Source organism: Trachypithecus francoisi, unplaced genomic scaffold (genome assembly GCF_009764315.1).
Source record: "Trachypithecus francoisi isolate TF-2019V2 unplaced genomic scaffold, Tfra_2.0 Lachesis_group19, whole genome shotgun sequence".
NCBI classification, from domain to species: domain Eukaryota; kingdom Metazoa; phylum Chordata; class Mammalia; order Primates; family Cercopithecidae; genus Trachypithecus; species Trachypithecus francoisi.
The window spans coordinates 10,623,183-10,641,146 of NW_022681464.1; the positions used below are offsets into that span (position 1 = coordinate 10,623,183).

Genomic DNA, 17,964 nt, shown 5'->3' on the forward strand with positions numbered 1-17,964 from the left:
CCACATGCCCGTATCACTTCTTTTGGTGCCATTTGCTTTCTGCTGCACTTCTTCACTTTCCTTCACCCTCTCCAAGGTAAAGAGCTCCTTTCTGATCTAACTCATTATCTTTTTCCTTCCCTAACCTCTCAGGACATGGGCATGCTGGACAAGGTGGGATTTGGGGAATACTGAGAAATATGGTAAGTAGGGAAAGAATAAGAATCAGATGCGGAGTGCAGGCCTCAGACTCCAGGCTGGGAGCCACTGATAATTGATAAGCCATGTGAGTAGTGCAGGTTCACTTTATCTCCTTTTTCCATTGTAAACTGAGGGACTTCAGCTATAAGCTCTCTAATGTTCCTTCCAAAATCACAGTCTGTTATTAATTGAAAGGCACTTTGGCATCAAGAAAAGGAAGCGCATGACCAAATGTGATGTTACCAAGATACTTTGCATTGTAGAAAAGTATTTGACTACGAATGTACTGAGTCCTAATCCCAGCTATGCCCTTTAAAGGTGTGTATTTCAAAAACAATTCACTTGATTGTGATAACCCTGTTCTCTCTCACACACTAAAATGTGAGTAACATCAATGTTTCAGGGGGTACTTTTTGACTTAAAATGTAACTAGAAAGACAAATTACAGACTGAAAAAAAATTTGCAAGTCACATGTACAACAAAAGCTTTGTATTAACATTACAGACTGAAAAAAACATTTGCAAGTCACATATATAACAAAAGCTTTATATTTAGCATATATAAAAAATTATCAAAAGCAGTATTCCAAAATCAAACAATCCTATTAGAAAATGAGTGAAATATATGCCAAAACATTTTACTGTAGAGGTTGTACAAATGGTAAAAAACAAAACAAATAAACAAAAAAAACTGCATGAGAACTTGCTCAGCATCAATGGCCATTATAGAAATGCAAATTTAAACTATGTGAGTTATTACTCCTACTATGGTCCAAATGGTTGTGTTTCCCCTGCAAATTTTTTTTTTTTTTTTGTATTTTTAAGTAGAGACAGGGTTTCACCGTATTAGCCAGGATGGTCTCGATCTCCTGACCTCGTGATCCGCCCGTCTCGGCCTCCCAAAGTGCTGGGATTACAGGCTTGAGCCACCGTGCCCGGCCTACCCTGCAAATTTATATGTTAAAATCATAACTCCCAAGATGATGGCATTAGGAGGTGGGGCCTTTTGGAAGAGATTAGGTCATAAGGGTGGAGTCCTTGTGAATAGAATGAGTGTCCTTATAAAGGAGGCCCATTTCCCCCTTCCACCACATGAGGATGCAGCATGAAGGCACCATCTATGAACCGGAAAGTGGGGCCCTCACCAGACAATGAATCAGCTAGTGTCTTGAACTTGGACTTACCAGGCCCAAGAACTGTGAGAAGTTATTTATAAATCATCCAGTTTGTGCTATTTTGTAATAGTCACCTGAATGGACTAAGGCAGCTACATATCTATCAGAATGATTAAAATAAAAATAGTATTAATATCAAATACTGATGAGGATGCAGAGAAGTTGAATCATTCATACATTGCTGGTGGGAATGTAAGATGGTATAACTACTCTGGAGAATAGTTTGGCAGTTTCCTCCAAAACTAAAAATGAACTCAACATATAGCCCAGAAATTGCAGTTTGGGGAAATTTTCCAGGGAAATAAAATTTTAATTTCCCATAAGTCCTTGTATATGAATGTTCATTGGAGCTTTATTTAAAATAGCTCCAAAATCAATACTACCCAAATGTCTTTGAATGAATGAAGAGTCAAACAAACCCTAGTACATCCATGGTATGGAATACTACTCAGTAATAAAAAGAAACCAACTATGGGTATCCACAACAACTTGGGTGAACCTCAATAAATTATGCTAAGTAAGAAACCAACTATGGGTATCCACAACAACTTGGGTGAACCTCAATAAATTATGCTAAGTAAGAAAAGGATAGATATGTGTCACCTGTTCTGATACTGCCATACTGGAATTAAACACTTAAGTAAATAAATGGCAGATGGTAAGATTTGAGTTTTTCATTATCAGGTGGGAGATTATAGCTAAGGAAAGGGAGGAGGTTAGAATGATCCATGGGGTAATAGATTAGAGTTAGAGGTAGCAGTTTAGACTCATGCTTATAGCATAGATGGAAATGAATACATATAGAAATATTCATAGATTTGTGGTGAATATACATGAGTTAGTATACACACATGTATTTCCTTGCTGTATCAACTGAGAGGGCCTAGAAGCAACAATACCCCAGTAGCAACAAGCATACCTGGCTCTCGGGACTTGGTTTCTAACACCCTTCTCCCATAAAAGGAACCAGAGCTCTTAGAGAAATGACTAATTCTAGGACTGTCCCAGCATACATACAAAACGATGCTCCTTTGGTATGAGAAAGTAAAACAAAGCAAATAAAACTAAAAACCCCACCACAGTGATGGGAGTATGTCAAAGGGACACAGGAATCCACAGAAAGAGCTGTCAATGGCCATAGCTCTACTAAGTTGAGCAACAAAATAAAGTGGTGTTGGAATATAACCTAAAATATGAAACAGGTGTCCATGAGTCTATACCAATATAAATAAATCATCAAGTAAATGAATAAATAAAGGATAAAAGACAAGCCTCCTAAAGGACAAATACTGTATGATTCTACTTATCTGAGGTATCCAGAGTAGTCAAACTCATGGAGACAGAAGGAGAAAATTGTGGTTTCTAGGGGCTGGGGAGATGGGGAAATGGGAAGTTGTTTCATGGGTATAGAGTTTCAGTTTTGCAAGATGAAAAAGTTCTGGAGATTTGGTTACACAATCTCCAGTGAATATAATTAACACTGCTGAACTATACACTTAAAATGGCTAAGATGATAAATTTTGTGTTATGTATATTTTGCCATAACTTAATATTTCTCAAAATGTTTTCAAAATGGCATAATTGGAAAAACTGGTGAAATACAGTCTGCAGTGAGGCTAATAGTATTGTACTGCAGTTAATTTCTTAGTTTTGATCATTGTACTATGGTTATATAAGATGTTAACATCAGAGGAAGCTGAGTGAGGCATTAAATAGAATTCTGTACTGTTTTTGCATCTTCTCTGTAAGTCTAAAATTATTTCAAAATCAAAAGTGTTAAAAACCCAAATCTCCTGTGCATAAGAATTCCAAATAATTTATGTATAAATGCAGACCTTGAGGAGGTGGTGCATAACTCCACATTTCTTAAGTGTGGGCTCCATAAAGTGACTTCCTTCCAAAGAATACAGTTTGGAAATGGAGAGGGCCCGGTGCAGTGGCACATACCTGTAGTCTCAGTGATTTCGGAGGCCGAAGTGGAAGGATTTCTCGAGGCCAGAAATTCAAGACCAGCCTGGGCAACATAGCCAGCTCCTGTTTCTACAAAAACTAAAAAATTTGAGCCAGGTGTGTTGGTATATACCTGTAATCCCAGCTACTTGGGAGACTGAGGCAGAAACATCACTTGAGCACAGGAGTTTGACGCTGCAGTGAGCTATGATTGTACCACTGCCCTCTACCCTGGGCAACAGAGTAACACCTCAACTCTTAAAAAAAAGAAAAAAGAGAAAAGAAGAGTAATTTTACAGTGGATAAACTGAGCGGATACTACCTCAGCCAGGGATCAAGGTGAGCATCAACAATGATGCATCATGTTGATAGTAGGTACCTCTGATAGGAAGTGAGGACAATCACACTTTACCTTTGTGGTCTTCCTCCCCAAAGCATATGATCCAATTCTAATTGTGAGAAAATCATCAGGCAAACCCAATGGAGGGATATTTAACAAAATATCTGACCAGTGTTCCTCAAAACTGTCAAGGACATCACAAATAAGGAAAGTCTGAAAAACTGATATAGCCAAGAGAAGCCTAAGGAGGTATGAAGATTAAATGTAATATGGTATCCTGGGTGGAAATCTGGAACAAAAAGGGGCATTACCTAAAAACTAAGGGCATCTGAATATAGTGTGGACGTTATTAATAATGATGTATTGATATTGTTTCATTAATTGTACCATACTATTGTATGAAGCTTAATACTAAGGGAAAGTAGGTGCAGGGTTCATGGGAACTCTGTACTATCTTCATAACTTTTTCTAAATGTAAAACTTTTCTAAAAATAGACTTTATTTTTAAAATAATACATATTGCATGATTCCATTATGCAATATGTATGATCTTGAAATAACAAAATTGTAGAGATAGAGCAGGCATTCGTGGTTGCTAGGGGTTAAGGATGGTGAGGGGAACTCAAAGGAGAATTGCCACAGGGAAAGCTCTGTGGCTATGGTGTAATTGAATATCTTGACTGTGGTGGTTGTTTCACAAGGCTATACATGTGACAAAATTGCACAGATCTCTACACATACAATCACACTCACAAATACACACACATAAATGAAATCATGTATATCTGGTGAAATCTGAATAAGCTCTATGGATTGTACCAATGTCAATGTTTTGATTTTTACATTGTACTGTGGTTGTGTGGGACGTTGGCATGGGATGGGAAGAGTTGGGAGACACTTGCATAGGACTCAGTATATTCTTTAGCAACCTCCTGTGACTCTGTAATTATGTAAAAATAAAAATTGTAAAAGTCTTTGAAAAATTGAAGACTTTGTGAGATGTCAGATGCCAGCATCTTAGTAAACTGTACTTACTAAGATGTGCCATTGAACCTAGCTGATTCATTTGTCCAAGGCTGTTTTCTGGTGTCATTATTTTCTTCCCACTTCTCCTGGCAGACAGCTGAGGCAATTGTGAAGTTTGGAAATGGATTCCGGAGTCTTCTAGAGTATGGAGTATTGCTGACTATAATGGTGGTTGGATCTCCTGGATTTGTGAGTGGCTATGGAGGTCTTGAGGCAAGGGCAGCATGAATGGTTTGAGTGGGAAGAGGAGGCAGATACCATTCTGCTAGGAGTTTATTCTGCTTTACAAAGACACACGGTAAATCTTGAATTTTTTTTTTTTTTTTTGAGACGGAGTCTGCTCTGTCGCCCAGGCTGGAGTGCAGTGGCCAGATCTCAGCTCACTGCAAGCTCCGCCTCCCGGGTTTACGCCATTCTCCTGCCTCAGCCTCCCGAGTAGCTAGGACTACAGGCGCCCGCCACCTCGCCCGGCTAGCTTTTTGTATTTTTTTTAGTAGAGACGGGGTTTCACCGTGTTAGCCAGGATGGTCTCGATCTCCTGACCTCGTGATCCGCCCGTCTCGGCCTCCCAAAGTGCTGGGATTACAGGCTTGAGCCACCGCGCCTGGCCAAATCTTGAACTTTTTAAGGTTCTGTTCTCACAAAAGAAATTTTGTGAAAATGAGAAAAAGATGCCCACTCAGGGTGGACGCCACACCAAGAGAGCAGATCTTGGAAAGAGAAGTACAGGCTGGATTTCAGCCCTGAATTTTTCAGCCAAGTCCCCTTGTGCAGGCAGCAACTGGTGCAACCTTATATGATAGCCCTGGTTGATGATTATATTCTGTCATATGTAGAATTATTAAGGGCAGTTACCAAATGAGTGGTACAAGAGATAAAGAGGTGTTTCTGGACTGTGGTCATAAGATTTCCTGAAGAAGGTGAAGTTGGAATTAAACCTTAAAAATAGGTAGAATTTGGATAGGGAGAGAATGTATAGAGGATATTCATGATCTAGGAATGTTTGCTTGAATACAATTCAACGAGGCCTTGTCTTTCTTGCTCATTCTTCCACCTTTGGTACCTGGCAATGTGCAAGCAGGGAAGGAAAGAAGGGAGGATGAAATGAAGGGAGGGAAGAAGGAATGAAGGATTTAACTGAATGTCCTCATTCTATTTTTTTCATTAACTTCTTCCATGCTACCACATTGTATTAGGATAGGATAGACTGCTAAGATAACAATCCCAGAGTGTTGCTGGCTTTACACAATGGTGGGAATAAAGTTGGAAATCAAAGGTAGGTTCTGTTGGGAAGGTACAAAGATGACAGGATCAGAGATTTTTTGACTTGAAGAACATTGGAGACACCGTTGAGAGTTTAACCTCCCATCTTATAAAGTAGGTACATGAGACTCAAATAACTTTTGTTCTTGGATACGGAGTTCTTTAGTGACCAAGCAGGAACATATTCCATGTCACTTGACCCTTATTCCAGTACTCGGTGCCCTAAAAGTAGAGAATTAAGCTTTAAAATATCAAGCTTTATAATGAGAGGATGTATAGTTTCCAACTCTTTTGAGGTTTTAACACTTATCATTTGTTACTTCCTAATCTTCCCATATGTGAATGTAACACTTTGGAACTAGTTTTTTCTTTAATTAATCCAAAATGAAAGCCCTTATGACACTTTAGAAAAGTGTATTACCACACCTTTATAACGATTTAAAACTGGGCATTGGCATGTCCGTAAAAGTGAAAGTGTTAGTAATAAGGAATGGAAATGAACACACCAGTTTTCCATTTACCCACTCCCTTTCGTTGCCATTCATTATTTCATCTGACCTGTAAAGGGCCTTTTTATGACCGTGGGCAAATCCTTCAGCCCTGCGCATCCCATCATCCTCACTCCCTATTGCATATGTGACAGGTTAAATTTTTCCATGTAGCAACTTATTTCCAACATCCTCACTATTCTGGTAGTTGCCTCTTCCCAGTACAGGCAGTGAGGTTGGTTTGTGCTTATCCCCTCAGGGCCTGTTTCTGACAGTAGAATGCAGGGAAAACATGAAAAATACTTTATTTCTGGCTTCAAATGTCTAGAAACTTGGGAAATTGAAAGGAATTGGGCACAGAGAAACAATTTGGAAGAAAGTTGGAGCCAGGCTTTCCAGGATCCCTTCTTCCTTCCCCTTCAGATTAGAAAAATGATTCCCTGGCTCTGCAAGTAAGATTCTGCTATATGCTGGTGGCATGGGGCCTTAAAAGTTACTAAAAATAGAGCTGGAGAAAAACTGAAAACTGTATATTCCTCCCACCCATCAATTTGTAGACTGAGATTTGGGTCAGCCACATGTGTGGACACATCCAACTTCCCTGAGAATCTTTGTCAGCATATTTCTCCACTATGGACTGATTAAAAACTTCAGAGTTGAGCCAATCTATTCCTAGGCAACAGCTTTATCCCTGCATGAGAAGCTGGTAGGAAGGGATTAGGGCCACTCTTGGAAGTCATTGCTGATTTCAGAAATATCAATGGAACTAATGAGTCCAAGTTAGAATGAGGATTATAGAATGCTTTAAATTGTCCTAGTTCAGTACAAGATAGAGGAGGAGAGGGAAAAGAAGGCAAGTCCTATTCTACTAGAGGTTGCTGATCAAATTCTCTGAGTCTCAGAAGACGAGCTGAGGTATCAGTGCTTCACTCCTCCTGCAACGGCTCCCTGATACTCTACTCCTGAAGACTTCCATTGACTGCTATAATTCTACCGCAGGTGCTGCAAATACCGAAAGTCACAGTGGATGTTATGCTGGGTTGACTGATGGCTAGGAATGGGGAGGGATGTTATAGTCATAACATTTTCTGACTATCTTGTTGGCTTTTGGAAGATGCATGTCCAAAGGTAAGACAAAGAAAGAAGGCAAAAAATATACAAATGCCTGTATGTTCACATACAATTAAAGTATAATGTGCAAAGTACTTAAGACAGGCTTTTAAAACCTACTTGTAAATACAAACTAAAAACTGGAACAGAACGGGTAGAAAAAACAGGCAGGGAAGCAGTGAAGACTCCGCCTTTCTTTTGAGACCCCATCACTCTTTCACAGCTGGCCATATTCTGCTTTAAACTGCTAGCTTCATTTTTCAAATGCAGGCCTAGTAAGTCCCTTTAGGGCAAGGATGCTCAGCATAGGCACTGGGTAGGTAATTAGTAACTGTCAGTCATTTATTAAGTAGTCCCTCCTGTCACTCCAGTAAAACCTTAAGTGCAGCCAGGGATCCTTCCTTCAGATATCTGACATCATGGGATATTTAGTAAGAAAGCTTAATCCCTATCTGTAATGCTCTTCTAAAAATTTAGGACAGGGTGGGTCTTCAACATCCTACAGTCCCCTTTGATCACTTTCAGCAGAGGCCTGACCAGTTCTATGAATCAACCCTGGCTTAGTGGCCAGTTAGTGCAATACTGTATGAACAGTAACCCAGTACATCAGACTCAACTCTTACCCACAATGTACTTCCCAGTATCATACAAAAGAGATACGTTTGTTAAAATTTTCCTCAATGATTCTGCATCCAGTTGGTGTGAGCAAAGATCCCCAAATGCTATTAAACTCCTTAGTGATGTGAACCAGATGGAAAATAAAACAAAAGAATTCACAACTCATGTTAGGCTGAATTGAATGTCTTTAATTTCACACAATGAATAACATATGAATAGGATTAACTTTTTTTTTTTTAATAGTTAAGTGCTCTATACTGTGCTAACCTGATCTGGTAGCGAAAAAGACTGAGCTTTCTTTTAGAAAAAAATGTTTAAAACCCAACATCTAAGACCATGGAGGAGCATGACAGTAAGCATGCTAGATGTATCTACGCCTCAAATAACAGCAAGTCCATGTTCATTTTAAATGTACAAAAATGCTTTATGAATAAAAACTGTTACAAAAAGAACATTTCAAACAATGTACAATTTTCTTGCCTCTATATTCAATAAAATACAAATACATTTTTTGTTCTAAAATATGTTTACATACAATCAAAGTAGAACATGCAAATTACACTTTAAAAAAGGCTTTTAAAAACCACTTATGAATACAAACTAAAAATTAGCCAGCACGACTTGTAAGACAATCTTGTGCCCCATTTTTTCTTTTGAAATATATATGTACATATTTAACACATCATGTGCATTTATTATTATTTAAGAAATAGATTTTTTTTTTTTTTAAAAAAAGGAAGAAAAAGAAAGACACCAATCTAGGGTGGAACTGCCCTTCCACATTGACCAGTTGGCAGCTCCTTTCAATTTCCCCCCTTTAGTGTTTATTAGACCTGGGCAAGTGGGCAATAGATATCCAGGAAGTTTCTTCCTTGGTTGATATGTGCTTCTAAGACTGTTCCCCAAATGACTGAGTCCAACAGGGAAGGAAGACTCATCAATGGGGTGAACTCTCCAAGAAACAAGAGGCAGAGAGGAACTTGTATTGTGGAAAGAAACTTTAAGAAACACCAAGAAAATGCTACGGTATATTACAGTTCGAGTTTCTAGGCACTGTGATGACATTATCTGTAAGCTCTGGCATTTGGACCACTGTGATACTATAGGGTAGAGTTGAGAATAACATCTATATTTATCTACTTTTACATAACGAGAAGGACTGAAAATCCTGCAACGTAACACTTAAATGGCTTTTGAGGCATTTCAGCTTCTGCCACCCCTCTCTCTCCATGCTGCAGTTGGTATTTAAAGGCTTTGGAAATATGTGTATAGACTTTAGACAGTTCCCAGGTAAATCTTTCTAGTGATAGGAAAAAAATATTCTCCAAAAGCTCATTATCTGAATATTGTTGGGTAATAAGCTACAAGAGGGATTTTCTACTTAACTCTTAAAACCAAATCCTTTATGATCTGCATGTAGTACATCACCTTATACTATAATTCTGTCACCACTTGCTTATCATAGTTATAGACCCAGCAATGTGCAGAACACAAATTCTGACTGCCATTGAACATGGCCTTCTACTCCGGACAGCAGCCAAATTAACATGCTTATCTTCTGCCAGCCCTTAGTCACCTTCTCTGGGTTGTCAGTGGCTGCTGATTCCTGGTCCTGCCAAGTCACAAACCAGCCCTGACATGCTTTCCTTTCCTTTGACCTTTCTTCCTTGGGTTTTTGCCAGAGCTGGGCTATTTGAAGAAGTTAAACTTCTGCTCCTCTCATTTGAGATGAGGGGTAGAAGAGCAAGTAGCTCTTCCAGACACTTAGCCAAATGGATTAAAGATCCATCATCACCTTCAAGGAGGCTTTTGTATCTAGATTTCATCCTTTTCTCATCACCAACCAGACTCCTTACAAGTGGGTCCGCATCTGCTTACTGAAGGCAGGTCATCCAGAAAACAAAAGCCAAAACCAAAACCAAAAAAAAAAAAAAAAAAAAGAGAGAGAAATAAAAATCAAGGGGTTTCTCTTATAATGAAATATTTTGTGAAGCTGTATATGGAGTACCATGTATCCCAAATGACCTCTTCTCAAAAAAAAAAAAAAAAAATGCAGCCCCACCCAGAAGGCAGTGTTGGGGGGCCCAGAGACCTCCACGATCAGGGTCAGGAGAGTTGGGTTTTCTTCTCAGCTCTGCAACCAACTGTCTGTAAGCTGCATTGGCCCAAGGCTGAGCTGAGTTTGGACAGGTGGGGAGAGGCTAAAGGAATTGGGGGTAGTTAGAGAATAAGGAAATGGTTGTACTGATGAGTTAGGTAAATGAAAAGCAGAAGAATAACATAATGTGGTACTGAGAGAGGAACTGGGTGGTGGAGAGAAGAAGCTGTGTAGGTGACCGAACTTGCTTCCGGCTCCAAGCGGCTGTTTAGCATGCCTCAGCTTTGGTCCTCTGCAGTATTCCAGTCTATTCCTAGGGTCATACAAGTACGGGATTCGAATTTAACTCACATGACCACTATAGACCAGAATTCACGTGTCAGTTGCAACTCTGCTGTTAAATCTCCTGAAATATCTTTCAGAGCTTTGGAAATTCTAATGTACCCCAAAGTTTTTTTGGAATTTCTCACCTACTAGAGGTTAATGTCAATTAAACTTTGGGTCCTTATTAAAGAAGTTTGCAGAGTGCCAGCTCATCTTCCTCTGCAAGAAGATTGAGTCTGCTTATAGACATGGTTGGAGAGACAGTACAACACAGGAAGGAGGAAGGGCAAATGAAAGAAAGAAGGAAATGATTTCAAAACCCAGGCAGAGAAACCTCTTTATGGTTGAATTGGAATGAAAATGGTTGCTGTTTCTTAGCAATGGTGGGGTGAGAGGGGCTAATTTAAACCTTCCTCTCAGGTGACTTTGGAACCACTCAGACAAGGCTTGGGAATGACGAATTAAAAATGGCTGCTTTGATTTTGCTGTTCAACTTGTGTGAAATGCCAAAGGTCAACCAAGGTCACAAACTGAGTATCTAGAATATAAGCTTTAAAGTAGAGGGGAATGCCGTCCTTTAAACTTACATATTGCTAGTATTAAATGCGACTGACCTAGCGGGCAGCAAATGATGTGAAGTCCATGGTGACGGAGCACAACAGTATGAATACGTGGGTAATTTCAACCAACTCTTGGTGCCATAACGGAGCAGTAATGTTTGCAAGCATATTAACTTGGAATTTAAATATTTACTCACATAGATACCCCATCACTTATTCTCTTATGTTGCCAACAAAAATCCCTCTCTCTCTCTCTAAGGAAATAATATTGTGTTCTGAAATGATAATATAGTTTCCAGCTGGTCCCAACTTCCCGTAAAGAAACTTAATTTGGAGGCAAACCAGATATTCTAATTCCCATTAGAAAATTTAATTCTCTCTCTCAGTGTCTCTTTCTATAATCTACCATGCCAGGTGTTTGATGTCTTGGGGAAGGTAAGGGGGAGTGAGGGAGGAAATTGAAAATACTTATTTGAAATTTCCACAATCTGACTTTTAGAAAACATCTACAGAAATGGAATTCTTCGTATTCATTCTGAGCCTGCTTAACATATTTTATTTGGGCTGTGGAAATGGATAATAGAGATGGAATATCTGTCCACGCTAAACCAATGGTTAGAGTACAACTTGGATGAGAAATGTACAGCTGAAATTGACCATTTAAAAGACGATTTGTCACACACAGTTTGCATCCATGCAGACTGATAGATTTATAATTACATTATGTACAATAATGTTTTAGTTTATTAAGGCAACCACAATTTGGATACTTTGTCCAAGGTGGCTTGATAGAATTGAAGTGGTGATACCCTTTGAGCATTTTATTTATTTATTTTTCCAGATAAGAACACTTACTCCCATTTGCTTTTAAGAAATAATTATCCAGGGATAATGGACTTCTTCTATTGTCTTTTTGTTTCCTTTTTTTTTGAACAACCTATGACAATTATTCGTATGAAAAAGATCAGGTACCAAGGCATTGCTAGACACTTGTCTTTCTGGTGGGTCTGGGGTTTCAGTTTTTGGTGGCTTGTCAGTTATTCTATTTGCTGTGGGGTATTAAAACCATTTTATTCTGCCTATGCTCTGCTGACACGTTTTATGTATAAAAATAGACTGGTTGACATCTGGGTCAACATATCCTTGGCTGCTCTGCGTCACTTATTAAAAAGGTTTTATCAATACTGAGTATGTTTCACAATGATTGAGATTCAAAGCCAGGTTCTTGGAACAGCATGCCAAGGTTGAACTTTACAGCACAGGTTAAGGATTGTATTATTTAAATGTGTACCAAGATTAAAAAAAAAAAAAAAAACAGCAAGTAAGTTAATGAAAAGATATATGGAAGTACAATGGGCAAAGGAAAAGTAGGAATAGACAACGCTAAAAATCAGTGTATGTGCGACAGAAGAGGCACACAGAACATGAATGCGGGTCTAAGGTCGCCTATCACTAGAACTCCACCTTCTGATCACACAATTCCATCTGAGAAACTGTACGGTTAAGGGAAAGATTCAGGTCACCTGAAGATGACGTTGGTACCCCAAAGCTTAGCAGAGCTTGAAAATCAAAAGAAATAAAAACCAATTAAATGGAACGGGTTACAGCAATGCCAGTTGAGCAATTTGCAGCTTTTCTCCCCTTGGAATGTTTCCTAATTGAGGGTGTTTCCCTTTCGATTTTCCTGGCCAGCAAATGAGGGAGTCGAGGGCGCACCTTGGCAGCGGGAGGTCAGGAGAGCGCCACCAGCCTGCTCCTCCTGGAGGCCTTCCGCTGGCCTGCGGAGGATCCAGCCTTACTGAAGCGCCGCGTGGTGGGAGCTGCGGTGAAGCTGACAAGCTTCTTCTGAAGGTGTCTCCCTGCTTTGCTTTCCCTAGAGCTCCTGATGGCTCAGCCCGTCGTCTGGCCGGATTCTGCCTGCCCGGCTTCTGGAGAGAAGGGCGTGGGTGTCCCTGCAGCGGGGGATTCCGCCCCCGCCCACTGCGCTTCCCACGTGTCAGTTCCCTAGGCCCCAGGTGCAGACGCCCAGACCCGCCCTAGGGAAGGACCTCGCTCTCACTCCCTCGGGACTTCCTCTGCCTTTTAGCTTTCACCTCCTCTTCCTGGGGAAGGGGCTGCTGCGGGGGCGGCTGCTGCGGGGGCTGAGCGGGGGCCTGCGGTTTGTGTTTCCTCTTTCCGCCTCGGGGGGTCTTGGGTAGAGGGGGTGGTGGGGGTAGGGGCGGTGGCGGCGGTGGCGGTAGGGGCGGCGGCGGTGGCGGGGGCAGGGGCGGCGCCTCCCGGGCCATGTGGATGACCGCCTCGATGGTGGCCATGATGGTGTCTTGGCTGGCGGCGGGCTCCAGCACCAGCGGGCTCAGGCTGGGCTTCTGGCCCCTTTTGCTGGGCAGGTCGATGCATTTTTCCAGCACCGGCATTTGGTCTCTGGAGTCCTCATCGAACTGGGTGGGTTGCTTCCTGGGACGCCCGCGCCTCTTCTTCACGAAGTTGTTACCTGTTTTGGATTGTCTCTGCAGCCGCTTGGCCTTCAGGATCTTGTTCACGTGGTCCAAGTTCTTCTTGGTGGATAGGATCTTGGTGTAGTTGCACATCTTCCGCACTTCGCACTGGATGGCTTCGATCTCCCGCCGCTTGAACCTCTTCTTCAGGGAGGAGCCGACTGCAGGAGGGGAAGAGAGAAGAAATTGAGCACAGGATGCAAGGTTGCCTTCAACCCAGCCTCTTCACTGACAGCTAGCATTCTACTTGGCTATGAAGATTATGGAGAATTAATGCTATGGGTATTAAAATAAAAATAAACATTTCTCAAATATTCATTGTGCATGCAAAGTACTTCTATTTACATTATTTCAGTCCTCCCAACAATTATGTGAAATATTGTTGTTCCCTTTTTAAAGATGTGGAAACTGAGGCTCACACTGTTGAGGTAAACTGGCCTAGAGCCGTGGGACTCAATGGCAGAATCACAATATAAATCTTCCCATTGTTTATCTTATTATACAGGTAATTTTTTATTCACCCTTTTGACATTTGATCTGATTCAATTTAGCACAGGATTGGACTTTCTCTTTTTGTAGGTGTTGGATGAATGAAAAGGCACATGGGCCTCCATATCAAGCAACTGGGATCATGCAGATGTACTATTGATCTCATAGAAGAGATGCCTTGGCTTCATCAAGAATAAGAAAATGTAAGTGAACCATTTTATTCCTAACCCTTCTCCACTAACCCAGGGAGGCCTATTTCCTGGAGCACTCTAGTTATCATGGCATCATCTCTCTGTGCTTTTCCTCCAGCGTTTTGGACTACTCAGGTTGCCTGATGGCATTCAGTTAACCAGGTCCTTCATAACCAGTTCATCCTCTGGGAACCTCAAGGGAAGTATCAGCCAGGTGTTTCTGAATCATTTACACTACCCCTACCAGGCTGGCATTTGCAAAGAGCTCTTTTCATGTCCTGTTGGCCAGCTGCAGCTGCACCTCTATTTTATGAGCCGAACTTCTTGTCTCAGGAAGTCCTGCACTGCTGCCACTAAATGGCCTTCAGAACTGCTTAGTTTTGAAGTTCAGACAGCATAAAGTGTGAATGGCTTCAAAACATAGCCAACCATTCCTCCTGCAGATCATTCTTTCTCCTTGTGTTGTTCATGAGCAGGCACATGTGTGATACCTGTCTGCACATACACACACACACACACACACACAAACGGGCACATACATTCACACAGACTCCATGGCTCCACCTTCAAGGTGGCCACTCCCCCTGGCTGTTCATAAACATAATAAGTGTGTCTTCGCCGAGTTCTTTGCTGCTATGATTTACGCTGCATGTTCAGCCGGAAAGGAGCCCACGTGGAAGACCTACGCATAGAGGGGAGTGTGGTGCATTTTATCATTTTGGTTTGTTGTTTCCTCCCATAATTTTTTTTGAACCTACTAATAGAGAAGCAGAATAAATATCTTAAGAGAGAGGAGGAAAAAAGATGCTTAAAACATGGATACCATTCTCACTTATTCTTGGGTACTCCCACTTGATTCTTTCCTCTGCTTTGTCCCATTTCTCTCTCATGCTGTGCCCAGCACAGATTGCCAGGAGGGTTTTATTTGAAGTTATTTACACCCCCAGCTTCATGGAGTGGGGAGAGCTGAGTCCGACAGGCCAGGTCAAAATGTTACTGCTTTTGGCCAAAGGTCAGTAAGACTGACCGAGCAATGAATAACTACTGAATGATCTTTAAAATAAGTTATAAAGATCAAAATAGAACAAAGCCAGAGTGAGCTTCCGACTATAAAAATAAAATTTTTGTAGTTAGTTTTGTAAAAGAAAAAGGTTGCCTGGTTGTAAGTTATCAGAGGCAAGAACCAGTGCTTGTCTGTCTTTATGTCCCTCAAAGGGCCTAGCAGGGTGCCTGGTATATAAAAGAGATTTAAGAATTGTTTCTGGACTGACAAATCAATCTAATCAGGCCTTGTAGTCATATTCCCTAGAACAGTTCTAGTTTGAATTTTTAAAGTGACCATTGCAAATATAGTTATACTAAAACTTAGCCCACCTCCATATCAGTGACAGATAATTTACCTTGTCCACATAGTTAATGAGTTAATGGCAACTAGTCAGTAGTAATACTCCACAAAACTTGCCACGATTCCAAGCAAAGGTTTCATTTACACTTTGCCCTCTCTTTAGTTTATATCAGCCATAGAGGAAGCAAATGCTATGTGATATGTTATATAATATAGCATGAAAGTATAAAGTAAATCGCCTTGCTGACATGTAATATAGCATAGAAGTATAAAATAAATCAATTAATTGGCAATACTGTATTTGACTGAGTTAAGCTTGACAGAAATACTCCATGAGCTGCAGGTCATTTGGGCAAAATACAACCAATGGATTGTCGCTCTATGTGTTGTCTTTTTAAAGTGAAATGCCAAAATAAATAAGTAAATAAACCCCCAAAACAAAATCTCCAAACCAAAATAAAGAAATACACAAACAGAAACCTAGCAGATAGCAGCTAATTCCATATTCAAAAACGTGCTGAATAATTAAGTCTTTGCATTAAAAAAGGATTATGAAATAAAAATTAATTCTGATAGTGTAAATCTACCAAACAATCCTAAAAAATGTCAAAATAACTCTTTTGTGCCCACCATTCACATTTAGCAAATGTTAACTTTTTGTCATATTATTTTTTTTAGTAAGAAAGAAAACATTACAGATTGAGCTAAGTCAGGCTCCCTTCTCCATTCCTTTCCCTTTCTTTTTTATGCTTGTTTTAATCCTTTTGTTGCATATATATGAGTTCATGTTGGTAAAAATTAAAAATCTGAATCTACCTAGTGTTGGTAATGATGTAAGAAACTGGGAACACTCACATACTGTTGGCGGGAGTATAAACTGTTACAATCATTTTGGAGAATGATTGGGCAATAACTGTTAGAGTGGAAGATGTACACATTCAATGTCCCAGCAATTTCATATCAAGCTTGCCTCCTTTACTTATATATAACAGGAGGCAAAAGTTACATAAGGATGTTCCTTGAAGCTCAGTGTATGATACAGAAAACTGAAAACAATCTAATTAATCAACTGTGATACATAAAACAATGCAATATTATACATCGATTAAAATGAATAAACTACACATAAATATATCAACATGGTTAAATCTCATTTAAAGAGTTGAGTAGAAAAGGAAATCACAAAAACATGTTTAAGTATACTACTTACATAACTTTAAAAACATACATACTTCTTGAACTTTTATTTTATCTTCAGAGTCCAGTTGTGGAGGTTTAGTGACTGCTGTGTAGGAGATCAACTGTGAGTCAAATACTTGGTGGATGACTCACCTACTACTCAACATCTACTTCCCCTCAAGGCAACCTCACAGAGTTTTATTAAGTCTCTAGAGTAGGGTTGTCCAACAGAGTTTTCTGAGATGGTGAAAATGTTCTCTATGTGTGTGCTGCTCCATAGGTAGCCACTAGCCACGTGTAGCTACTAAGCACTTGAAATGTGGCTGGTGTGACTGAGACACTGAATTTTTAATATCACCTAATTTTCATTTAAATAGCTACAGTGTGGCTAGTGGCTACCCTATGGGGCAGCACAGCTCTAGAACTACCTACCTTGAAATACAGAGGACAGAAGACACACAGGGATTCATTCAATAAATTGCGGACTGTGGGAGACTCTAGGCAAACAACCTGGTGTCTTCAACAAATAAATTGCCGGGCAGGGGAAAGATGAAACTGTGAATCAAAAGAGACTAAAGAGATAAAGTGACCTTATTTGGATGACAGTTGGAACAAACCGTTAAGAGAGATCATGAAATGAATGGAAATTTGAACAATGGGCATTTCATGATATTACGTAATTACTGTTAATTTTCATAGGTGTGATATTTGCATTGTGATTATGCTTTTTGAGTACCTATCTTTTAGAAATGCCTACTAAAATATTGATAGGTGAAATCACATACTGTCATCTGGGATTGACTTTAAAATTCTAAGGAAGGGAGGAGGTAAGTGGAAGTATTGATGAAACAAGATTGACTGTAAGTTGATATTGTTGAAGCTGAAGTTGATATTGATGGGTACATGAGGTTTATTAATGTATACTGCTTACTTTGGTGTATGTCTGACATTTTCCATAACACAATGTTAAAAAATTATAAATAAGTGGCAATAAAACATCTTAAAATCTTAGGGCTGGACAGTGCTCTAATTTTCACTATCTTGGGGCTTTATTTCACCTAAATACTTTTTGAAGAATAAGAGATGTCCTCAATGAAGGTTATGCATCCACCATCTCCCTAGAAGGCTTAGCT

The 17,964-nt window shown here is 40.0% G+C and overlaps 1 protein-coding gene across 4 annotated transcripts in view; it reads right to left on the bottom strand.

Moving 5' to 3' along the window:
• Nucleotides 1-8,317: 8,317 nt before the first annotated feature.
• Nucleotides 8,318-17,964, bottom strand: part of SETBP1 (SET binding protein 1) — a 382,992-nt gene continuing 373,345 nt past the window's right edge. For all 4 annotated transcript variants that reach the window (XM_033177871.1, XM_033177872.1, XM_033177874.1 and 1 more), the window contains exon 6: nucleotides 8,318-13,788. In XM_033177871.1, the coding sequence (XP_033033762.1) occupies nucleotides 13,169-13,788 (620 nt within the window). In that variant the 3' untranslated portion in view covers nucleotides 8,318-13,168. The remainder of the gene's footprint in view (nucleotides 13,789-17,964) is intronic.